Raw genomic sequence first — 26,572 nt, forward strand, 5'->3', positions numbered from 1 at the left:
TCAAGTATACTTTGGTATTAATATTGCCATTCTAGGCTTTCTTAAATTGAGTTTGTATGGTATATTTTTATTTTCTTTACATTTACCTATCTCTGTCTTTATATTTGCAGTGTTATTTTTACAGACAGGTCTTACTCAAAAATCTTCACTCATATGAGGACTTTAAGAGACAAAACAGATGAACATAAGGGAAGGGAAAAAATAATATAAAAACAGGGAGGGGGACAAAACAGAAGAGACTCATAAATTTGGAGAATAAACTGAGGGTTACTAGAGGGGTTGTGGGAGGGGGAATGGGCTAAATGGGTAAGGGGCATTAAGGAATCTACTCCTGAAATCATTGTTGCACTATATGCTAACTAATTTGGATGTAAATTTTAAAAAATAAAAAATCAAATCAAATATAGACAGGTCTTACTTTTTATCCGATCCAATAATCTCAGCTTTTTCATTAGAGTTTTAATGCCATTTACATTTAATATAATTATCAATACATTTAGTTTAAATATGCCTTCTTTTTATTTGATTTATATGTGTTTAATGAGCCTTTGTTTTCTTTTCCTCTCCTTTTTAATTAATTAGATATTTTCATGATTTAGTTGTCTCTGTTGATTTATTAGCTATACTTGTTTTAATCTTATAATGGTTATTCAAGGATTTATAATATACACCTTTAATTTATAGCAGCCTACTTTCAAATAGTATAATGCTATTTCACATGTGGTATAAGAACTATAAAAAGGTATACTTTACCCTTTATTTTCTGTCCCTTGTATTATTGCTATATATTTTACTTCTATTTTTGTCCTACATCTTATTGCTATTCTTGTTATATTTTTTTCTTCTACATATTATAAACCTCTTGATACATTGTTATTATTTTTGCTTTCAGCATGTAGTTATTAAAGATATTGAAATGAGGAAAAAATTCTATTTACCCATATAGTTATTTGTTTTTTTTTATTATTTTTTTGTTTTGAGAGAGAGAGAGTGGGAGAGGGCCAGAGAGAGAGGGAGACAGAGAATCCCAAGCAGGCTCCATGGACCCTGATGCAGGGCTCAGTTTCACACACCATGAGATCATAACCTCAGCCAAATTCATGAGTAGGACACTTAACCAGCTGGGCCACCCAGGAGCCCCTACTTGTTTTATGTGATCTTCCTATCTTTGTATCAATCCAGATTTCCATCTGGTGTCATTTCCTTCTGCTTGAAGAACTTCCTTTAAAGTTTCTTATAATGCAAGGCTGTTAGTGATGAATTTTCTCTGATTTTTAAGGTCTAAAAATATCTTTGCTTCATTTTAACTTTTTAAAGATATTTTGCTGGATGTAAAATTCTAAGTTGGAAGGGTTTTCTTTTTACCTTTAAATACATTAGAGCACATGTTCTCAATTAGGAGTTATTTTTGCCTCTCAAGAGACATTAGACAATGTGCAGACACATTTTTGGTTGTCACAACTGACAGAAGGGAGTGCTACTGGCATTTTGATCTAATGCATAGAGGCCAGAGATGCTGCTAAACATCATACAATGCACAGAACAACAATCCCCACCCTCAAGGAGGAATTAAATGTTCTAAGACATCGTTGATGTTGAGTTTGAGAAACACTGCTAAATTTATATCTTTCTTTTTCTGAAGTCACATGGCCTATTTGAGTTTCTTTTGGAAAGTCATCTGACACTTCTATCTCAGCATTCTCATCTACAAGTGAAGATTAAAGTACCACTAACATATGGAATGTTTTGATGTAGAATAATGACTTACATTTTCAAAACAGTTGACACAATGTCAGTTCTGTCCAGATTGAAAAACATTGCCTTAAGGGATGCCTTTCCATCGTATGAAGGCTTGCATAGTCTTTTATAAGATGTCGCTGACATTCTTTTTTTTTTCTATAAAAGATTTTCCTCCTTTGTATCTGCTTTAAAGATTTTTATTTTTTATTCTCAGGAATTTGATTGAGATGTGTTTTGGTGTCATTTTCTTTGTCTTTCTTATAATTAGGGTTCATTTAATTTGGATCAGTAATTTTGTAATTTTTATCAAATTTTGAAATTTTTCCAGAATCATATTGTCACAGTCTCCGATTATGTGAATGTATGCTAGACCACTCAATACTGTCCTACAGGTCACTTAATGCCTTGTTCACATATTCCAGTCTTTTTTAGTCTTTGTGTTGTCTATACTTTTTGGATTGTTCCTATTGGTTTGTCTTAAGATTCCCTGAATCTTCTGAAAGGTCTAATCTGTTAATTCTATCCAGTGTATTTTTCTTTCCATAACTTAGATTGTCCATCCCATATCTCAGTCAGTTGGGTCTTTGTATGCCGGGTATTAGTCTCCTCATTGTGTTCATGTTTTTATCTCCCTTCTTGACAAAGTATACTTATAACAGTTGTTTTTATCATCTTTGTTCTATCATTTCTCTCAGTTCTGGGCTGTTTCCCTGGGATTGATTGAATATTCTCCTGCTTATAGGTTTTATTTTCCTGCTTATTTGTAGGTCTGGTAAAATTTCTTAAATGTTCATTTATTTTTGAGAGAGAGAGAGAAGGGAAAGAGGGGGTAGAGAGAATATGTGAGTGGGTGAGGGGGAGAGGGAGAGGGAGACAGAAAATCCCAAGCAGGCTCCACATTGATGGAATAATGCCAGGCTACAACTCATGAATCATGAGATCATGACCTGAGCCAAAATCAAGGAGTCAGACTTTTAACCAACTGAGCCACCCAGACACCCCTGTCTGGTGGTTTTATTAAATACTGAGAAGTGTTGAATTTTGTTTTTTTGTTGTGTTTCTTTAGCGTTGGACTTTATTCAGGTATGCAGTAACTTACTTGCATCCCAGTTAGATTCTCTTGAGATTTGTTTTTAGCTTGTTAGGATAGATCCAGAGACCCACTACTAGGAGACAGCCTTTATGAGGCCTCTCATAAAATTCTATGTGTTGCAACATCTCTGTACTCTGACTAGTGAGATGGTAAACTTCTTTTAGCCCTCTGTGAATTCTGAGGATTCTTTATCTACCAACAAGCCACCTCATGTAGTTTCACCCCATGCATGTTAAGAGCAGAAGGGACTTCATTGCTGATACCTTGATCTTTCTTTCAATATTAGCTCCTTTCTCTCTGGTACTGTGCCCCACAAACTCATGCCACTTCACTTTCCCCACTCTAATCTCTCAAGCTCAGTAAGACCACTAGGCTTTGTTTGGGTTCCTCCACCTGAAAATGGCCTCCAAACAATGAGCTGGTGCCATCCTAAAGCTTACCTCACTTATTTTTCTCTCAGAGATCACAGTGCTGCACTATCTGCTGTCCAGTGCTGAAAAAAGTTGTTTCTTATATTGAAGCAGTTAGTCCGATGGGTAGAAACAAAAAATCGCAGTCACCTGTAGCTTGATGGCTTTTTATAGAAGGGAAGCATACACTCAGGCAGGGCCTCAGAGAATTTTGGTTACTTTGGAAAACTGCCATTATCCATGGTGTCTCCTCATTTTTACCAGTTCAGAAACACTGTTGGACTACCCAGAGCTAATTGCACTTGGACAAACAGACACCTCTTATAAACTCTGCAAGCACTAGTACATTATCCAGAATATGAAAATGCAAGTATATTATAGAGAGTATTATTTTATAATGACCATCTAGGGCATTTTCTTCCTGTATCAGGATACTTAGGAAGCTAGATTAATCATTATATGGTGTTTGAGCTTGGAAATCAGTGCAGCTGGCAAAATCCCTGGCACATCAAAAGAGTGCAATTAATAACTGTTAAATGAATGGAAGAGGGACACAAGAACTATTTTTTTCTGCTGAATTAGTCATCTTTATTCCATTTCAAAAAACACCCCTAGAGACTGGTTTATGTCAGGACACCCTTCTAATATCCTCCATTAGATCAAACTCTGCAAAATTTATATTCTTAGACCCTTGTTTTTCTTAACTTACAGGTTGACTATCTGGATACATTGACTTTCTCCAGAAAGGTTCTAATACCAATAATTAAACTTCAACTTCTTAAAATATAGTCACGTTCCTGTTTTTCCTGGATTCTGATATTAACCTTATCTTGTATGTTGGGGAGTTTCACAAATTCTCTAGTCACTTGTTTACATTCACTTGCATTATTATTGCCAATGACCCACCTCAGATGTTGCAAATTAGCAACCGATAAAAATACTCTGGTCGTCACCAATTTTAAAAATATACAAATTAAGTATTATTTTGAAACTGAGATAGTTCACATGAAGAAACATTGTGGCCAGATCCTTGAACTTTTGAAAAATTTGAAAATCTAGCCACAGTGTAGTCAATGGAAACTGAAGAACACCTACCACTTCATATGGTGCACACATACTCCAACTGGTCTCATTCCCCACCACTCCCAATTGTGTGGTTTACTCTTATAGGTTTTGTAATGATCTGGTCATTTTAGCATTTGAGTTTGTGACTCCTCACTAAGCTCATTCAATATGTGTAGATTTTACGAGTTAAGTTCTCAGGAGATGACCTCATTCCTCTACTTCTAAGTTCTTGGGAAGCATCCTTGTAACTCCTCTGTACCTTCTTCAAATGAACATTCTCAGAAAGTTATAAAGGACAGAGATAATTAAATCTGTTAGTATTATCCATTTCACTTTTTAAAAAGAAGGAAATTAGAATTTGGAGAAAAATGACTATGTGTATGAAGGAAGTTCATTCTAATTTCCTAGGAAGAGAATCACGTTAACCAGGTTTCTGAAAATGCTTTGAGTCATCAGACAGAAGGTCGCTTTTCTGAAATAAAAATAATTCTTTCCTTTCCCTATCTACTGCCAATTTTATTGCTGACCACAGTTCATTTCTTGTTTTTATACAAATATATAATAATCTTTTGACAAGTTAAGGAAGGAAGTTAGACTCTAGGATGTTTAAGCCCTTGTTTTTCTCAAAAAAGAAGTAAACATGCCTTTATAATTATATTGTGGCATTAGACACAATTCTCCTCTGGACTTCCAGGGTAGACATTTTCAAAATGAAGAATCAAATTATGCCTCTGTATACCTATATGTTACCAAAGGGCAAATACTGGTAGCATGTATCCCTAGCAGCTTTGGGAATAAATGTGGGTTTTTTCAGGTCTACAGAAGAAAAGAATAGATCTACAGGAAGGATAGAGATTAATGCCAGGCTCTCACAGTAAAGCTATAACCCGAGGTATGGTACTTTGGTTTTTATAACTGTTTCAGCAAAGTGATCCTATGGTTTCAGCAAAGTGCTTTCTTTTTGGCTCTTCTTGATTCAATAGAAATTAGAAGTCCCAGATTAGACTGTGACCTTCTAGCTAATGGACCAGATAGCACCCCTGGCTCTTACCCTAAATGTCAGTTGCTCCTAGTCATTGTGATAGCCCAAATAACCCTGCTATGGGTTGAATTGTGTTCTCCAAAAAGATATATTTAAGTCCTAGCCTCCAGCACCTGTGCAAGTGACTTTACTTGGAAATAGGGTCTTTGAAGATATAATCAAGTTAAGATAAGGCCATAATGGATTCCCAGTATGACTGGTGTCTTTACAAGAAATGTAATGTACAAGAAATGTAATGTACAAGAAAATGTACAGACAGACACAGGGTAGAATGCCATATGAAGACAGGCAGGGAGATTGGAACAGTGCCTTCACAAGCCAAGGGATGCCAAAGATTACCCAGGCGCTAAGAAGAGAGGCATAGAAGATGCTCTCCCTCAGAGCCTCCAGTAGGAACTAACCCTGACAACACCTGATTTTGAACTTCTAACTTCTAGAACTGTAACAGAATAAATTTGCTGTTTTAAGCTCCCCACCCCCACAAAAAAAAAGGCATATTAGGGCCAAATCCCAGTTCTGTCATTTACTAGCCATGTGACTCCTCTTCAACCTCAGATTTCTTATTCATAGGATGATGAAAATAATACCAACCTGGACAGAATTTTTAGAAAATAAAACATAGTACCTAACATGTAATAAATTTTTACTGTACAGTGACTAAATAGTATAGTATTTCAACCCTGTTATGGAACCCAAGGTATGCAGCTTAAAGGAGAGATTTTCCTGCATAAGACTCTCTAAATGCCTTAAGAAGGTGACAAAAAATAGAAACTCAGTGGGTTTTTTCTTCCTATTTGCAAAATGTTTACCATGGTTATACTTTCAAAAAAAAAAAAAAACAAACCTGTATCAGGATGACTAAAGTTAATTGCCAAAATACACAAAAAAACAAAACCTAGATGTTTAATAGAACCCATGCACATGAAGCCCAACCAGGTGTTTCTGGTTGTCAGCCTTCTATGTGGTCATTTAAGTACCCAGGTTCCTTTTATTTTGTGGCTCTATCCTGGGTGGGATCCTTAGAGTCCTCTCCATTCATCCCTCAAAAGGAGTAAAGAAACATAGAGATGATAAACTTACTTCCTAATTATTTAGTCCCAAGCTGACATATGTCACTTCTACTTCCTTTCCATTTTCCAAAACTTGGCTACATCTAACTGTAATAAAGGCCAGGAAATGTAATCTAACTATGCCTAGAAAGAAAAGAAATGGTTTTTGGTAAATGTATAGAAGTCTGACACAAATTGATTTGAAATTGATAATAAGTATTCTATTTAAAGAAATGATCATAACATGGCCCACAGAACACTGTTACATCCTTTTTGTGTCCTTTATGGGCTCATGTGACAACCTTCTCAACTGTGTACAATTCCGAGCCAATGGTGTTCTGCTATATGAAAACAAACCTACCTGAACACTAACCTTGACCCTACTGGTACTTAAAAGGCAGAAGTCTCAGATTTTTCTAATGTGTCAACTAATGTTGTGAGAAGATTGTTATTTGGGATTGATGTTAATATCTCAGATGAGTTTCATTTGTGGGTAGGTTTGATAGTAGTACAGAATATTACAGAGTAGAAAAGGGAGAGAAGGAGCATGCAAAAGTCTATCTTATAACTAAAACTAATAAAGCTTCAGATATTGTGGCTTGATACTGCCCTACCTAAAATCTGTAAGGGAAGTAACTCATAAGTTTTTTTTCATCTTCGTGCCTCATGCAATGTCAGTGATTAAATGGGAGAAGCATTCCAGGCTGGCAGATAGCTCTACGTGGTCACTCAGGGACTCATAGTCCTACAAACAAGTTGTTGGTCATCCCCCAGGCCTTGGCATCATTTGCATGGTCTCAGCTGAGTCTCTTGGGTTCCACCTATCCAAAAGGGTAAAGAGAATATCTTAAGATATCGACAGGTAAGTGACATACATCACATTACTTATGTTCACACTCCACCAGTGAGAAGTGTTCTCTGGCCATATCTAACAGCAAGGACATCTGGGAAATACAGTATAATGGGCAGCCATGACATCAGCAGCAGTCCTTTTACTGTGGAACAAGGCAAGAATGCATCTTAGAGGACAATAGGTAGTCTTTGCCACAAGGTCCATGCAACCAAATAGTGAGAGTGCTAATTAGAACAGAATGATATTTTATTTCAAGGCAAAAGAGAAACACAAAAGTTTCAACTTTTCATCTTAGTAAGTTATTATTTATTTAACTGACACTGATGTATAAAAACACTCACAAGATATAGTTGCATATTTTTCAAACATGTACCATAATGCCTTAAAGGTTTAGATAAATAAGAGTAATCTGCCATATTATTCTCATTTTCATGACAGCATGTCAACTGTACATTTACTGTGCCTCTGTGGATTTAGTTACTGTGATGAACCCTGGGGATATAAAGATAAAGACAGCAAAGATTTAGCCCTTATTCTCAAGAAGCCCACAAGCTAGTGGTAGAAACTATCCAATTTTTCTATTGTTTTTTAAGTGGTGAATCCTGTGCTCAGCACTGACCTAGAGTTATCTGCACAACTCAGCATGGGTTTAGAGAAGGTTCAAAGGGAGTGGTTGCAGAACACCTAGGGCCAAATCTGGAAGCAAGAGTAGGAGTTGGCTAAGTAGACTCAAATAGGGAAGAACATCATAAGCTGAAGAAATAGTGTGGGCAAAGCTAAGAAGGTTATGCAATAGCTCAGGTGTGAAAACTGCTGGTGAGTTAGCCTGGAGTCTAGGGTGCAAGTTAGGGCAGAGAGAGTGAGGCACAGCAGTGTCATTAGGAGCCTTGCATCCTGGGCTGGTAGTGGGGGCTTTTTCTATAGTTGGTGTGGCTCCTTGACACCCAGGAAAACTGGTCATACCTTGTTTTAGAAAAACCGTTATCTCCATAGAGATATAGATGGGAATCTAAGGAGTTCAAAATGCTAGAAGTAAAGTTAAGCCTTCTGATGCTTTGAAAAAAAAAAAGTAGATATTTTTAGACCAAATTTTTATAGAAAGGATTCCGTATAGCAGAGTTCTAAGTGTTTTGAGGATCAACGCATAAAAAAAATAATACTTTTTTTTTCAGTATATGAAATTTATTGTCAAATTGGTTTCCATACAACACCCAGTGCTCATCCCAAAAGGTGCCCTCCTCAATAGCCATCACGCACCCTCCCCTCCCTCCCACCCCCCATCAACCCTCAGTTTGTTCTCAGTTTTTAAGAGTTTCTTATGCTTTGGCTCTCTCCCACTCTAACATCTTTTTTTTTTTTTCCTTCCCCTCCCCCATGGGTTCCTGTTAAGTTTCTCAGGATCCACATAAGAGTGAAACCATATGGTATCAGTCTTTCTCTGTATGGCTTATTTCACTTAGCATCACACTCTCCAGTTCCATCCACGTTGCTACAAAGGACCATATTTCGTTCTTTCTCATTGCCCTGTAGTACTCCACTGTGTATGTAAACCACAATTTCTTTATCCATTCATCACTTGATGGACATTAAGGCTCTTTCCATAATTTGGCTATTGTTGAGAGTGCTGCTATAAACATTGGGGTACAAGTGCCCCTATGCATCAGTATTCCTGTATCCCTTGGGTAAATTCCTAGCAGTGCTATTGCTGGGTCATAGGGTAGGTCTATTTTTAATTTTTTGAGGAACCCCCACACTGTTTTCCAGAGTGGCTGCACCAATTTGCAATCCCACCAACAGTGCAGGACGGTTCCCTTTTCTTCACATCCTCTCCAGCATCTATAGTCTCCTGATTTGTTCATTTTGGCCACTCTGACTGGCGTGAGGTGATATCTGAGTGTGGTTTTGATTTGTATTTCCCTGATGAGGAGCGACGTTGAGCATCTTGTCATGTGCCTGTTGGCCATCTGGATGTCTTCTTTAGAGAAGTGTCTATTCATGTTTTCTGCCCATTTCTTCACTGGGTTATTTGTTTTTCGGGTGTGGAGTTTGGTGAGCTCTTTATAGATTTTGGATACTAGCCCTTTGTCTGATATGTCATTTGCAAATATCTTTTCCCATTCCGTTGGTTGCCTTTTAGTTTTGTTGGTTGTTTCCTTTGCTGTGCAGAAGCTTTTTATCTTCATAAGGTACCAGTAATTCATTTTTGCTTTTAACTCCCTTGCCTTTGGGGATGTGTCAAGTAAGAGATTGCTACGGCAGAGGTCAGAGAGGTCTTTTCCTGCTTTCTCCTCTAGGGTTTGGATGGTTTCTTGTCTCACATTCAGGTCCTTTATCCATTTTGACCTTATTTTGGTGAATGGTGTGAGAAAGTGGTCTAGTTTCAACCTTCTGCATGTTGCTGTCCAGTTCTCCCAGCACCATTTGTTAAAGAGACTGTCTTTTTTCCATTGGATGTTCTTTCCTGCTTTGTCAAAGATGAGTTGGCCATACGTTTGTGGGTCTAGTTCTGGGGTTTCTATTCTATTCCATTGGTCTATGTGTCTGTTTTTGCGCCAATACCATGCTGTCCTGATGACTACAGCTTTGTAGTAGAGGCTAAAGTCTGGGATTGTGATGCCTCCTGCTTTGGTCTTCTTCTTCAAAATTCCTTTGGCTATTCGGGGCCTTTTGTGGTTCCATAAGAATTTTAGGATTGCTTGTTCTAGTTTCGAGAAGAATGCTGGTGCAATTTTGATTGGGATTGCATTGAATGTGTAGATAGCTTTGGGTAGTATTGACACTTTGACAATATTTATTCTTCCAATCCATGAGCACGGAATGTCTTTTCATTTCTTTATATCTTCTTCAATTACCTTCATAAGGTTTCTATAGTTTTCAGCATACAGATCTTTTACATCTTTGGTTAGATTTATTCCTAGGTATTTTATGCTTCTTGGTGCAATTGTGAATGGGATCAGTTTCTTTATTTGTCTTTCTGTTGCTTCATTGTTAGTGTATAAGAATGCAACTGATTTCTGTACATTGATTTTGTATCCTGCAACTTTGCTGAATTCATGTATCAGTTCTAGCAGACTTTTGGTGGAGTCTATCGGATTTTCCATGTATAATATCATGTCATCTGCAAAAAGTGAAAGCTTGACTTCATCTTTGCCAATGTTGATGCCTTTGATTTCCTTTTGTTGTCTGATTGCTGATGCTAGAACTTCCAGCACTATGTTAAACAACAGCGGTGAGAGTGGGCATCCCTGTTGTGTTCCTGATCTCAGGGAAAAAGCTCTCAGTTTTTCCCCATTGAGGATGATGTTAGCTGTGGGCTTTTCATAAATGGCTTTTATGATGTTTAAGTATGTTCCTTCTATCCCGACTTTCTCAAGCGTTTTTATTAGGAAAGGGTGCTGAATTTTGTCAAAGGCCTTTTTTGCATCAATTGACAGGATCATATGGTTCTTTTCTTTTATTAATGTGATGTATCACGTTGATTGATTTGCGAATGTTGAACCAGCCCTGCATCCCAGGAATGAATCCCACTTGATCATGGTGAATAATTCTTTTTATATGCTGTTGAGTTCGATTTGCTAGTATCTTATTGAGAATTTTTGCATCCATATTCATCAGGGATATTGGCCTGTAGTTCTCTTTTTTTTACTGGGTCTCTGTCTGGTTTAGGAATCAAAGTAATACTGGCTTCCTAGAATGAGTCTGGAAGTTTTCCTTCGCTTTCTATTTCTTGGAATAGCTTGAGAAGGATAGGTATTATCTCTGCTTTAAATGTCTGGTAGAACTCCCCTGGGAAGCCATCTGGTCCTGGACTCTTATTTGTTGAGAGATTTTTGATAACCGATTCAATTTCTTCGCTGGTTATGGGTCTGCTCAAGCTTTCTATTTCCTCCTGATTGAGTTTTGGAAGAATGTGGGTGTTTAGGAATTTATCCATTTCTTCCAGGTTGTCCAATTTGTTGGCATATAATTTTTCATAGTATTCCCTGATAATTGTTTGTATCTCTGAGGGATTGGTTGTAATAATTCCATTTTCATTCATGATTTTATCTATTTGGGTCATCTCCCTTTTCTTTTTGAGAAGCCTGGCTAGAGGTTTGTCAGTTTTGTTTATTTTTTCAAAAAACCGACTCTTGGTTTCGTTGATCTGCTCTACAGTTTTTTTAGATTCTATATTGTTTATTTCTGCTCTGTTCTTTATTATTTTCTTCTGCTGCTGGGTTTAGGCTGCCTTTGCTGTTCTGCTTCTATTTCCTTTAGGTGTGCTGTTAGATTTTGTATTTGGGATTTTTCTTGTTTCTTGAGATAGGCCTGGATTGCAATGTATTTTCCTCTCAGGACTGCCTTTGCTGCATCCCAAAGCGTTTAGATTGTTGTGTTTTCATTTTCATTTGTTTCCGTATATTTTTTGATTTCTTCTCTAATTGCCTGGTTGACCCACTCATTCTTTAGTAGGGTGTTCCTTAACCTCCATGCTTTTGGAGGTTTTCCAGACTTTTTCCTGTGGTTGATTTCAACCTTCATAGCATTGTGGTCTGAAAGTATGCATGGTATGATTTCAATTCTTGTATACTTATGAAGGGCTGTTTTGTGACCTAGTATATGATCTATCTTGGAGAATGTTCCATGTGCACTTGAGAAGAAAGTATATTCTGTTGCTTTGGAAGGCAGAGTTCTAAATATATCTGTCAAGTCCATCTGATCCAATGTATCATTCAGGGCTCTTGTTTCTTTATTGACCGTGTGTCTAGATGATCTGTCCATTTCTGTAAGTGGAGTGTTAAAGTCCCCAGCAATTACCACATTCTTATCAATAAGGTTGCTTATGTTTATGAGTAATTGTTTTATATATTTGGGGGCTCCCGTATTCGGCGCACAGACATTTGTAACTGTTAGCTCTTCCTGATGGATAGACCCTGTAATTATTATATACTGCCCTTCTTCATCTCTTGTTACAGCCTTTAATTTAAAGTCTAGTTTGTCTGATATAAGTATGGCTACCCCACATCCTCCCAAGTTCTAGAGTGGAAGGGAGGAGAGGATTATTAGCCACAAAAGGGAATTCCTTGTTAGAGTTTCTGTCTCCTCCATGCAGAGTTCAGCACATACTGGGGGAACAAAGGTGGTGGAATATTTCTGACAGCCACTGGTTTGTCTTAGAAGTCAGTTCCTCTGGGTGAGAACCACAGATGCATTGGTAGGTTTTGGTGAGAGTAGCAACAGCCAGGAAGACAGATTGGATATGTATCCTGTGGCCTTAGGCTTTTCAGAATGGTCCCCCATCAAGCCTCTCTGAGGCCACAGAATACAGTCCTGACTTTTAATGAAGAATAACCACATATTCAAGGACTGGCTGCTTTTTCTCTTCAAGACCAGGGGACACTCCGGAGACAAAAAAAGAGATAAAGTCTTTAGCCAGTGCCATTTGCTTGAGAGTCCAGAGGACCTAATAAAAGAATTGTCCCAGGGACCCCATGCAAAGACAAGATAATTTGGTGAGGCAGAACAAGTGTAGAGAAAATAGTTAACATAACAGGCCTGCTTCAGAAAATCCTGCTCACCAGCTTGGTTCTTGGCCCTTGCCTCTGTAATTCTTAAGTACACAGCAAGGCGAGAGAGAGAGAGAGAGAGAGAGAGAGAGAAAGAGAGAGATCTACCAATTCTGTGTCCTGGGTGTCTCTGTAATATCCTTAGTTGCATTCATCCTCAAAGTTTGAGTGTGTGTGTGTGTGTGTGTGTGTGTCTCCTATCATTTAGCTTATGACTTCCAAGGCAGCAAGATTATGTCTTGATTATTTTTCTTTCCTCTCTGTCATTGTATAATGCTCAATAATTGATTTTGGCAGATAATTTTTAACTGAATTGAGTAGAAAGTTACTTTGGTTGAATGAGGATAACCTCCAGATTTCCCTGGGTGGAAAGGCCAGCTACCCCACACCTCGTTGAAAAAGGTTCTTAGAATTTGCACACTTTTTCCTTTAATGTGACAACCAAGAAATAGTTTGGAGAAAAAGGGTAAAAGAGCTTCTTTCAGTAAAACAGCGAAATACATTTTACATAGCTGTTGTGGTGAGGACGATTTGGCAGACAAGAAATCACTGCCAGTCAAATCCATGTGAACTGCTAAGTTTTATTTTTGCTTTTATGCCCCTACCTGCTCCTTGCTTTTAAAAATAAATACTCTTATCAATACGAGAGATGCTGGTAACCTAGTTTTCTGTATTCTTGTATACCAGGAGCTTTGTCATTCTAATAAGTCTGTTCTGCCTCAACTTGGAAATCAGCTTAATATAATTCTAAATGAAATAGCTAATTTTTCATTATGTTTGACAAAAACTTAGTAATTCTCAGAAGTGGTCCTTGTTAAATGGGGGCTAGCTAGAAATTCTGATATTCAAGGATGCTTACACAAACAACTGTCATTCTCTGCAATGACTTCATTATTCAGTGACAGTTAACAGCATTGTTTTATTCAAAAACGTCTTTGTCTTTCTCTGCTTGTTCCAGCAACAGTTTTCCTGGAGTTTTGGAAAAGAAGGCGAGCAGTAATTGCTTATGACTGGGATTTGATAGACTGGGAAGAAGAGGAGGTTTGTATTATTTACCTCAGAATTTTTCAAAAAGCCAATCAACAAACACACAGTCCCCCTGAGTATATCACTCCATGCTGACAGAAGTCAGGTTTCTTCACAAAGCATTTCAATACCTGTCTTTGCAAAAAACTTCAGGTAGTATAAAAACTAGCAGAATTTAAAAGAAAGAAAAGACACGGTGCCTGGATGCCTCAGTTGGTTAACCATCTGACTTAGTTTGGCTCAGGTCATGATCTCACAGTTTGTGAGTTCAAGCCCTGCATTGGGCTCCAAGCGGACAGCATGGAGCCTGCTTGGGATTCTTTCTCTCTTCCTCTCTCTCTCTCTCTGCCCCTCCCCCCTCACTTTCAAAATAAATAAATAAACTTAAAGAAAGAAAGAAAACATTTTGATTGCAAAGCATCACTTGTAGGTAGAGACATCAGAATAATTAGTAGTAAGATTTGTTTAGTTTTCTTAAACAGTATCCATTTTCTTTACTTCAGCAGAGAGTATTAGTTTTACAACTCTAGGTACATGGAAGCAACCCTCATAAGAGAACTCCAAGGAAATGTTTCTTTGAGCTCTCCAGAGCCCTGCACAGTGCCCAGAGCTGCACAGACTCAGAAGTATTACCTCAAGTCGGTGAACACTGAGCAGAAACCACTCCTCAAGAGGCCTCATGGGTAGAAGTGGCTAAATGCCTCTTATTCTAGCCTGTCATGCTCAGATAGCTGTGCAGAAAATCCCCAGCTTGCTACATGACTCCTTCATGGATAACCCAGGGTAACCATTTGCTGGGGCTGCCATAACAAAGTACCACATACTGAGTGGCTTAAACAACAGAAATTTAGGTGCTCACATTTCTGGAAGCTAGAAGTCTGAGATCAAAGATTGGCAGAGTTGATTTCTTCTGAGGACTGTGGGGGAAGGATCTGTTGCAAGCTCCTCTCCTTGGCTTGTAGATGGCCATGTACTCCCTGTGTCTTCACATAGTCCTCTCTCTGTGCATGTCTGTGTCTAAATTTTTTTTTATAAAGAACCAGTCCTATTGGATTAGGGGGCCACTCTTCACTTGACTTTAATTACCTCCGTAAGAACTCTGTCCAAATACAGTCACAATCGGAGGTATTGCAAGTTATGGCTTCAACAAATGAATTTGCAGGGGTTGGGAGCAGAGACACAATTTAGCCCATAAAACCCAGAGACACAGGTCTGGCTCAGTGATTGGCCTCAGCCTCTGGATAATTAACTCAGTGACTCTTAGATGACACAGTCTTATAAACTCAGAGTTTCCCAAAGAAGCAGAAGATTCTAGGTCTGTTCTATTTATATCCTCAAGTGTAACTGCCTAAAATAAGTAAAAGAAGGCAGAACCTATTTATCATTGTAAGTCCCCTGTCCTTCCCCATTACCTGCCCCTGAGTGAAGGCCAGCCTTGGGCTTATTCTGCAGCAGGAGCAAGGCTGCCCTTCCTCCTACACAGGCAGGCTACTGCCAAACTCTGCCCAGTATCCATAACCACTCTTCAGTCAGCTCCTTCTTCACTTTCTGTCTCTCCCTCCATCGGAGTCTTGAGCATTTCTTTCTGAATTAACTCAATCTCCATTTTATCAGACTTGCCACTCATTTTCCCTCCAGTTGCAAGACATTCAAATAGAACAGGTACTTAATTAACTGGAACCACTTCAGGATACCCTCTTGCTGATTTCCTGTTTCTAATCCCATAATTGCTTTTTAGTCAGAAGGTTTTCACATTAGATGGGTCTCAACTAAATAAAACAAAGCCTCAGCTTGATTTCGAATTAGAGTTGCCTTGATTTTAGCTGGATTTGAAAGATGTTTACCTGCTATTCAATACCAATTAATACATTTAAAATCTACTGATTAAAGGTGAATGACTCTTATAGGAGCTTATTAAAAGATAGATTCACCATGTTTTGGGCTGCCTCAATTGAAAAAAATTTTTAGGTAATCTCTATACCCAATGTGGGGCTCAAACTTACAACACTGAGTTCAAGAGTTGCATGATCCACCAGCTGAGACAGCCAGGAGCCCCCTCCCAAAAAATGTTTTTGTAATTGTAGGAGGAAACTAAAAATTATATTGCCATTATAACTCACAACATGGATTGTGGACACTTTGGTGTTAAGAAATTTTCTTTGTCCTGTGTCTGTCTCATTCCCTGGTAATAAAAGTAAAAGCTTAATAGTTATTTCATACTACTAGGGACAAAGAGAAGTGGTCCCTTTTCTCATTGTTTGTTTCTTCTAGCACAGCTTAATATGATAACAGAGGCACTTAACTATTAGTCTAAATTATACTGCCTTGGGGAACCTGGGTAGCTCAGTCAGTTAAGCTTCCAGCTCTTAATCTTGGCTCAGGTCCTGATCTCATGGTTCATGAGATTGAGCCCCCATGGAGCCTGCTTGGGATTCTCTCTCTTCCTCTCTCTCTGCCCCTCCCCTACTCACATGCACACTGTCTCTCTCAAATAAACTTAAAAAAAATAAAATAAATTACACTGCCTTGATGATAATAAGTCTAGATCACCATCCTTTAGATTTTCTTCAGGTGGCCAATTTCCAAACATTTAAACCTGGGTCTCTGAGCTCACCTCACTGATTGACTGATTAGTGTGGTAGCTGTTGATTCAGTTTTACAGTAGAATAAAAAGGTTTTTTATTGTGTGCATATCTCTCCATTGCATAAAAATATGTCTGTTTGTTCCTTAGGAAGAAATACGGCCCCAGTTTGAAGCCAAGTACTCCAAGAAAGAGCGGATGAATCCCATTTCGGGAAAGCCAGAACCCTATCAGGCATTTGCAGATAAATGCAGCCGACTTATCGTTTCTGCATCTGGGATATTTTTTATGGTTCGAAATTTTTCTACCAAACTCTTTGTTTCATAAAGTACAAACCTATAGCGTGGTAACAACAATAATCATAGCAGGCCTTTGCATAATTCCACAAAACATTTTTACACATTCTTGCTGTGTAATACAGTGACTCCGTGAGGTAGTCGGAGATGGTACTGCTGTCCCCAAGTCACAGATGGAGCAACTGAGACTCCAGAAGGTGAAGGGCTTGTTCGGAGTCAGGCAGTAAATAACCCAGAGCTCCAGTTCTTTCTGCTCCCCTCCCTATTCCATGCCGAAAGGAAGTAAATTTGAGATAGGACCTGCAGCAGTGTTGGTCAGGCTTTTTGCTTGTCATTCCTGCGTAAGAAATACATTATCTGTCATGACCCAGTATATTCTGTGCCAGTAGATGTATAGAACTAGAGTAACTGAAACAATGCTCACCTTTGCAATATGCAGTGAACACTGATTTTTCGCTTGTTTTACTATGGTCTTCTTTTTAAATACCAGCTATAACCCCCTAAAATTGATTTCCAGATTCACTAATGGTTCTGTCAATTTGAGAAACACTAACTTGAACCTGCATTGTTGACTTTTCCTAAAAAGAAGTCATTCAGTAATCAGCTTCGACCCTGTTAATTACTGAACAAAACTTACTCATATTTTCCGAAATGTCATTTTAGAACAGTAAGGGGTTATTAGGATTCTCCTCTCCTCTTTTCAAATAGTAAGTATGTAAATAAGTATCATAGATCATTATATCAGGAAGAACAAGATGACAGCAAATCTAGACACTTGACCCCCTTTTAGCCGGAAATAAACTGGGAAGATGAAAGGGTAGGCAGCATGCCCAGGAATCTCTTGGCTCAGACCAAGATTCAGATCCATATCTTTCTACAGACACTGCTCTGTAAGAAGTTGTGCCTGCCTTGCCTTCCATAAGCAAAGTCATATTTACCGTCTTGTTTTTTAAGTTTCTTATAAGATCTATAGATGTAGAGTAAGGACTCAGACCTGACTTCTGACTGACTGAGTCCAACAAGCTCTCCATTCCACCACATTGCCACCCTTGTCTGAAAGTCAATGTAGATTTCACCTATCTTCCCATCCATAGCTCGAGGATTAAGATGTGGGCAGTTGTTGTATTTTGGCCAGTTGCAGCTAGGGTTCATGTCCAAGCTTTTAGAGCATGTCACCTATAGGAAGCCAAAATAAGTTTTAGTAAAACAGAGGAATGCTTTTATAAAGAAAGCAGTCTGTAACTCAGCAACGTCCATCCTGAGGCCCAGCTTAAAGTTTTAATAACTAAGTAGGTTAAGGTCTTTAATATATTGAATCACCTAATGAAAGACAAAAAACCTTTTGGAATCTCAGATTCCCAGTAGATAGAAGACATGTCATATTCTTCTCAAATACAATGAAATCTTCAGAGAAAGATTCCTCATTTCAGTGTTTATAAATGATTAATAAAAGATTATGTACCTATCACATAGTTGGTGTATTCAGCAACAAATAGCTGAACACTTACTGTGCACCTGTAATTAAGTTAAGGTGCCATGGAAACCGTGGTATGCAAAACAGATGCCATACCTGCCCTAATGAAAATTACAGTGGTTCCCCCCCTCCCCCTTTTTCTGCAGTTTTGCTTTCTAGAGTTTTAGTTACCTACAGTCAACCCCAGGCCAGAAGCAGATAATCCTTCTCCTGACATATCTTCAGAAGGTCAATAGTAGCCTAACAGTATGTTATAATGCCTACATCATTCACCTCACTTCATCTCATCACACAGGCATTTTATCATCTCACATCATCACAAGAAGAGTACAATACAATAAGATATTTTGAGGGAGAGAAACATTTATATAGCCTTTATTACAGTATATTATTATTTTATCATTAGTTACTGTTGTTAATCTCTTACTGTGCCTAATCTGTGAATTAAACTTTCTCATAGGTATGTGTGTATAGGAAAAAACACAATATATACAGGATTCCATACTGTCTGAAGTATCAAGCATTCACTGAGGGTCTTGGAAATATCCCCCACAGACAAGGGGTGTGGATAGTGTACTTTCTAAGTGGTGGAAACTGGCAATAATCAAACTGACAAACTATTAGAAATTATAAATAGGCTACTAAAAGAAGAGTATAGGGGCGCCTGGGTGGCGCAGTCGGTTAAGCGTCCGACTTCAGCCAGGTCACGATCTCGCGCTCCGTGAGTTCGAGCCCCGCGTCGGGCTCTGGGCTGATGGCTCAGAGCCTGGAGCCTGTTTCCGATTCTGTGTCTCCCTCTCTCTCTGCCCCTCCCCCATTCATGCCCTGTCTCTCTCTGTCGCAAAAATAAATAAACATTGAAAAAAAAAATTTTAAAAGAAGAGTATAGGTACCATGTAACAATTACAAAAAAGTCTGGAGGGCATGAAAAGCTTTAGTTATGAAGTGGTTCTTGAGCTGAGGTGTGAATAATGAGTAGGTGTTAACTAGGTTGCTTGTGTGTGTGCACATATGTGTGTTTGGCAGGGGAAGGGGGTGGGTGAGCATTTTAGGCAAAGGAAGTGGTCTTGAAGAATAAGGGTGCTTAGCCCATTTGAAACAATGAAAGAGGTTCTGGAGTCCCTAGACAGAAAGGAAAATGGCCTTCAACAAGGTGGAGAAAGTCTTGCAGGCCACCATACAGACTTTGCTTTTATTCTAAGAGTGAAAGAAACCAATAGATTTACATAGAAGAGTGACATCATAAGATTTCCATAGTAAATATGCTCAATCTGATATTCTGCTAATGTTACTCCATAGCTTACACAGTTAATCAGCTTTCAAGCACTATGATTTTTCTATTTGAATAACAAAGAAAATACAGGCAAGAGAAAGTAATAATCACAATAAAAAGCAAGCATTTTGTTGTGGTTGCTTGAGTCAGTATCACCATTGTTTTATATCCTTTTCTCATTTTCCAGGGGTGGGATTTTACAGTGGTGGGAACCCTTTTCCTGAGACATTCTACCGAGGTGCTCACGGGGTCTCTGTCTTCTTGCCAGATCTGCGTGGTGATCGCGGCCGTGTTCGGGATCGTCATTTACCGGGTGGTGACGGTCAGCACGTTCGCTGCCTTTAAGTGGGCGTTAATCAGGAATAACTCTCAGGTTGCAACAACAGGGACTGCCGTGTGCATCAACTTCTGCATCATTATGCTGCTGAATGTGGTAAGTGAGCTGCATGGTAACTAGCCCAATGGTTAAAATATGTGGCCTGCAGTTTTCTGCTGCTGCTAAAAGGGACCCAGCTTCAGAGGGGCTAGCCTGTCACGTGGTGCTGATGGCTGGGCAGCAAACTGCCTGGCATGCGGACGATTGAGAAGGATTGAGTCAAATCTAGGCTCCAGGATTTTTTAGTGTAAGATTAGGCAAGGCACTTGCTCTCTCTGAATCTTAGTTCCCTTCTTTACCCAATAAGATAACACTGTGTATATACGCCTTGGGGAAACTTAAAGAAAGAAGATACTTTAAAGGCCCAGCTTAGAATCTGTAACATAGCTCAGAAGTGTTGGTTCCCATTTCCTTTTGATTCTGAATGATAGAAAAGTGGTCAGTTTCCAAAGCATTCCTTGGAATAGCCCTGCAAGGGGATGGCACATGTAACTTGTGTTAATTTCATGCTTTTTTCAGTTCTGTATTTCATCCCAGATGTCTCCCTTAAACCCCAAATTTATACATCCAACTGTCTGCTCCACTATCCTCCCCAAACCCCCTCTCCTCCCTCCAGAATCAGCCCCTCCACAATCTCCCCCATGTAGCTGCTCAGGCTGAAAACCTTCAGCATTACCCTTGATTCCTCTGTTTCTCTCACTGCTTCCAGAATTTGATCGCTTTTCACACATTTCCAAGTCCCACCTTGGTCCAAGACCCCAATATCTCCCTCTTGGGCTGTTGCAGTGCCTTCCTAACTGGTCTTCCTGGCTGCTAGGTCTGCTCCTTCAGTTAGACTCATCACAGCAGCTGGAGTGAGCTTCTTACCTGTAAGCCAGCTCCTGTCACTGCTCTGTTCACCATGTCCGATGGCTTTCCTCTTGCTCAGAATAAAAGTTCACATCTTCATGTGGCCTCCAGGACTCTTCTTCTGGCCCCAGTGATATCTCTGACCTTGTCTTCTCCCTACTCACCCTGCTTCTCCTGTTCCATTTGTTCCCTGGATGTGCCAGGCATGCTCTCACCCTAGGCTTTTTATTCGCTCTTTTCTCTGCCTGGAATATTCTTCCCCATGGAGTCTGCATGACTTACTCCCTCACCTGCTTCAGGTATTTGTTCCAATGTCACTCTTCTAATATAAGGCTTCCATGGTCACTCAGTTTTAGAATTATAACCACTCCTGCTTCTGACAATTTCCTATCTCCTTACCTGCTCTGTTTTTCTCTGTGGTGCTTATCACCACCTAATATGCTTTTTAAAACTTATTTTATTATCTGTCTTCTCTATTAGAATGTAGGCCTATGAGGGCAGACACTTTTGTCTATTTTTTTTTTTTTTTACTGTTTTTATTTTCCAGTGCCTGGATCAGGGCCTGGCACATAGTAGGCTCTCAGTAAATTGTTGTTGTTATTTGCAGAATGAATAATATTATTTGCTGACATTGTTAGATTTGAAGTCAACCTATACATAAAAATCCTGACATTAGAGATTTGTGGCAGGGGATGAATAAGATAATGTATTTGGAGTGCCAAGCACAGTGTTAGGCATGGAGTAGATGTTCAGTTAATTATGGTGCCCTCACCCTTAATTATATTGCATCTTAAATCTGGGCCATAGTGCTGAAATGCTCTCATCATTAAAAAAGGGTTTTCCAAAGGCCAAGCAATTTAATACTGTTGCCAATATTGTTTAATCTGTTTGGATTGTCGTTTCTAGTTCTTTAAACAATTCTAAATTCTATAACCAATATACTCAGAGTGATCCCTAAGAGAATTCAACCCACCCAATATTGAAAAACTTCATTTATGATTCTTAAGTGAATTAGTAACCACTGAGCTAATAAAATGTAGGTGATTTAGTATTATTACTGCTACTAATATTACTATTATTATTGTTATTAATAACAGGAACTTGGAGATTGAGAGTAGATATGTGGTACCCCCTGGCACTCCCTCCTCTAGGATTTAGCTGGTCTCCAAGTTAATTGTGGAACATACACATTGTGAAGGGGAGTGATTCATAGTGAAATTAAACAAACAGCCAGGGCAGTGAAAGATTCTATGTCTAGGTAGTTTGCAATGACTTAAAGCTCTCTTTTCTCTAATGTCTTATTAAAATTTAATTTGTACATCTTAATAAATTCCTGTATACATGTAATGAGTCTATAAATACATGGTTGCTCATACATTTTGAGCAGATACCAATGTTGTCAGTGTAACATTTTGTTTAACTAGAAATCAGTTACCCTGCAATCTCTACTTCATGAGACACACCAAGAAAAGAGGAAGTAAACAAAAAATGAAGGAGGGAGCATAGGGGGTAGGAAAACTATATAGTTGTGGACATTGCAAAGCACCTACTATGTGCTGGGAGCTAGACTACTGGGCATTTATATGTTTTATCTAACAAGCACATCAGAGTCACTGAAATGGATGATGTAGAGTCACACACTAAAGGTAATATGTATTTTTATAATGCCTTTAAGGTATATTTTCATTTATTTTAGGTACATGTGAACACCTTTGATGTTCTGATTTCTCACCAACATCAAACTAGAAAAACAGAAGGTTACTAAGGCAAGAATTCTGACAAGAGCAGGAAATGACAAGCCATAGCAAGGGGAAGGAAGGAAAATTTTAAAAATATATATGTAAAAACTCTCAAAGCAGCAGCATCCAAGACCCTTTTGTGTAGGAAGCAGTTGCCTTACTCTCCTCAGCCATCTCTGATGACGTCCCCATCTGAGCACACACATTTACAGTCCTATCTTATTCCCTGAAGCCTTGCATATTCCATTATGAAGGCAACCAAGTGTGTAATATAGTTTGGAAAGATTTTCATCAGAATATCAAAAAATAAATTAAAAAGTAAGTCCTTAAGAAGCAAATATCACTTAAAGGACAGATGACAGACTAATAACTATAACGTAGCTTGACCAGTTCAGAATTCAACTATCTACTGGCTTCTGAAATTATTCAACTTAAGATAGTTTCATGCACATTTTCATACGCATTTTTATGGCTACATAAGTTATTTTCAACTACTTAAAATTTTGGCCATACTTGTCTTGCAAAAAAGAAATCATCATTTAGTCATGAATCATTACTACTTTACATTAATTGAATATAAAAATCTTGAGAGCTAGATTGGCTTTTATCTTATGTTCATTACAGCCTCTAATTTTTAAATAATATTGTTATAGATCACATACCCTGTTTCTGACTTTATGCTAGAGTTCTCCAACCCTAACTGAAGAAGCAGATGTATAAGGGATGTCTATTTTCTAGGTTTTATGATATGTATTTACTTCTTACTAACTGTTTAAGTGGCAGTTATTAGTTTTCATTTTATTTCTTCTTGAAAAATAAATACTTGAAGGATAGAGTGAGTAGGATGGATTTTCTTGCTCCTTGTCATACTGTTTCACTCTCATTCTGTTTCTATTGTGACCAAAGAACATCTTAATATGGTTACAAACAAAAGATGTCAATTAGAATATATCCCAGGAGGAGACTAAAAGTTATTGCCATCCTTTTTACTCAGGCATACCAATATGAATCAGATGTTTCATTATACTCTAAACAGTGAAAACCACAATGTCTTGTTCCAAAAAGAAGTAAACCATAAAACATGGCTTGCATCAGAACATGCCCACCTACATTGATCAGGTGGACAAGATCAAATTAGAAGCACTCATAGTTTCTTTTGGAAATATACTTAAGGTCAGAAAGCTTTCTGTCAATTACAGATTTTAACTTTCCCAATTTGTGGCATCCAGTTTGAGAAGAGATTTTCTACTGCTTTTATCAGAACAAATCATCCATTATTTCTATCTCAACTGCCTAATGAGAAACCAGACCTTTTCCAGAAACCACTCATCTGAAGGTCTCTTGCTAGTCACCACACCCTCTGCTTATGTGCCCTGTCCAGCTGCATCCTGTTCAAAACTTCAGTGTCCATCCCCTTGCATCTGTGAACATTTTATAAATGTTTTATAAATGTTCATAGATGCCATGGATCCCTACTGTGTCCCCATACACTTTGCCTTATTTTTCACAAGGTTAATATTAATCATATTTTCACTCCTGCATTGTTCTTTCTCTAAGTTCCTTTTTTTTTTCGGTGTCCAAACCAAAATAATGTTGGCATGTCACCAGCTATCAAGACCTTTGAGACAGGAGTGCAAAGTGCAGCACTTGAACAAACATGAAAGATACAAATGACAAACTAGATAATCAGAAATTGTATTTTGAGGGGTACCTGGGTGGCTCAGTCAGTTAATCATCCAACTCTTCATTTTGGCTAAGGTCATGATCTTGCAGTTTATGAGATCAAGCCCTGCATCAGCCTCTGCGCTGACAGTGTGGAACCTGCTTGGGATATTCTCTCTCTCTGTCTCTGTCTCTCTCTCTCTCTCTGCCCCTCCCCTGCTCGCTCTTGCCCTCTCCTCCTCTCTCTTTCAACATCAACAAATAAACTTTTTTTTTCAAGTTGTATTTTGAGAAAGGTTGTCTCACCAGTAAAATCTAATTTTCCTTGAAAATTACATAATTAACTTTAATGATAAAATGTGTTAACAGTAAAATATATTTTATTAAAAAACACCTGTCCTAATCTGTGGTTAACCAGTATTTTTAAGATAAAATTAAAATGTATGACTACACCACAGGATTTCTTATGAAAAACTGCACCAATCTCTTTTAACACTGGATTCCAAGAGTCTGAAGTTTCTATACACAAAATTTGATACTATGGCCATATTAATTATCTTACTATAGCAAAGCATAGTCATTGCTGAAAGTTTAGAATCATACAGTCAGTATTTTATCTATTTCTGTAGTTAGCCAAAATCCCAAATAAGGGAATTGAGAAGCTTGAAGGACCTTAAGATCAATGAGTCCAATACCCATTCTCAACCACATAAAATGAAAACAATGGTTTGAAGAAGAGATAAGGTAACATGCCCAAGCCCTACAGCTTGCTAGCTGGTAAAGTTATAATTCCAGCCAAGGGAATTTTAACCAGTGCATTTTCACCATTTCAGTCTAAATAGGATCTTAATTTTCATGTTGTTCAAATATATTTCACTAGTTTTCTGAAATATCCATTTTATTATCTTTCATTTTAGAGAAGGCACTTTTTCTTTTTCTCAATTTATACCCTCTCTGGGGATGCAAACCTGGGTTTGCCCTGAACTGTACCCTGCACTTTTATAAATCATGTACACACACACACACACACCATACCACACCACACCACACCACACACACCATACACACACACTATCCCTTTCCTCTTAGGACCCTCTATTTACCAAACGGCTGGGTAAGTGAAGGATGCATCCAATCCACTAATGGAAAAGCAGAGTATAAGCTTAGGAGTTCCCAGTAAGTTTTCATCACTTTAGTATTTATTAATGCTCTAATCTAGAAAATACAGCAGTCCATAAACAGTGAGATTACAGAATTTTTTATATTTTTTAAGTTTATCTATTTATTTTGAGAGAGAGAGAGCACACGCAGAGGAAGGGCAGAGAGACAGGGAGAGAGAGAGAATCCCAAGCAGACTCCATGCTATCAGCACAGAAACCGATGGGGGACTCAAACTCACAAGCCTTGAGATCATGACCCGAGCCAACACCAAGAGTCAGATGCTTAACCAAGTGAGCCACCCAGGTGCCCTGAGATTATAGAATCTTACCATCAGAATCAGTTTTAGAGATCCTAAGGTCCAAGAATGTTGTGATTTGCCCGCCATCACATAGCAAGCTGCTCATAGTGGCAGCTAGTCTTGTTGCCACAGAATTATTCACTCCAACGTAAGAAGTGAAATTTTAAAAATAGTAAAATGGGGCCTTGTGCATTTCTTTCTTGCCCAGAAAGGACACAATGTTTGTTTACAGTGTTTTCATTGTTCAAGTAATGGGCGGTTAATGAAATTATTTTCACTCATGACTTGATTACCTATTTCCTTTATAATTACATATTTTGTAGCATCTAGGGTCTTTTTGTTAAATGTATGAAATTTGTTTTACAGCTCTATGAAAAAGTTGCACTTCTTCTGACGAATTTAGGTAAGTGAGACCCTTCTTATTTCATGGTACAGTACTGTGGTCTGGAAAGCATCCTTTCAAAGATTCATTTATGAAATACTGCTGAAAAGAAATATTCTTTTTATTTCAAATTGCATACAGTAAGTTCTTTGCTTTCGATGGAACATTTTAAGTATGTCTAGCAATTGAGGGATCTTTTCTGTCTAAAGCTTTAAAGCTTGTCATAAATATTATCTATCATGAGGTAATGTAATTTTAGACAGGTTTTCTCTTAATGCACAAAAAATATAGCGTCACAAAAGTACATGTGAATAAAGTGCCCAGAATCATTTAGAAAATTGTTCACTTGCTATTGCGTACAATTTTCATTTAAATAAAAATGTATCAAGTTTTTCAAGGTATATATAAAACCACAGCAAGGTTAGCTGTTTTGGAGACTGGGAGCCTTCTACCAGGAATGTAGGTGGCCTAACCACTACTGATGTTTGTAGAAATAACACTCACCTGGACAAGTCACCTTTAAGAACATGTCTCTGACTCCATAAAGCATTAGAACAATCTGGAAGCCTACTATATACTGTGCATTTTCCATGCTTTCAAGGTATAGAAACTGTCCCAATTTTGTTAATGAAACATCAGTCATTTTACTGTATACA

At 38.2% G+C, this 26,572-nt stretch overlaps 1 protein-coding gene across 1 annotated transcript in view; it reads left to right on the plus strand.

Moving 5' to 3' along the window:
* The window catches only part of ANO4 (anoctamin 4), a 241,617-nt gene that overhangs the window by 166,129 nt on the left and 48,916 nt on the right, over positions 1-26,572 (plus strand). The window contains exons 15-18 of the mRNA XM_047066400.1: positions 13,757-13,839; positions 16,557-16,697; positions 19,718-19,882; positions 25,901-25,937. Coding sequence (XP_046922356.1) covers positions 13,757-13,839; positions 16,557-16,697; positions 19,718-19,882; positions 25,901-25,937 — 426 coding nt within the window. The remainder of the gene's footprint in view (positions 1-13,756; positions 13,840-16,556; positions 16,698-19,717; positions 19,883-25,900; positions 25,938-26,572) is intronic.

The sequence above is a fragment of the Lynx rufus genome, unplaced genomic scaffold (assembly GCF_022079265.1).
Source record: "Lynx rufus isolate CCGP_SWC_20201006 ecotype Redwood Valley unplaced genomic scaffold, mLynRuf1.p SCAF_7, whole genome shotgun sequence".
NCBI classification, from domain to species: Eukaryota; Metazoa; Chordata; class Mammalia; order Carnivora; family Felidae; genus Lynx; species Lynx rufus.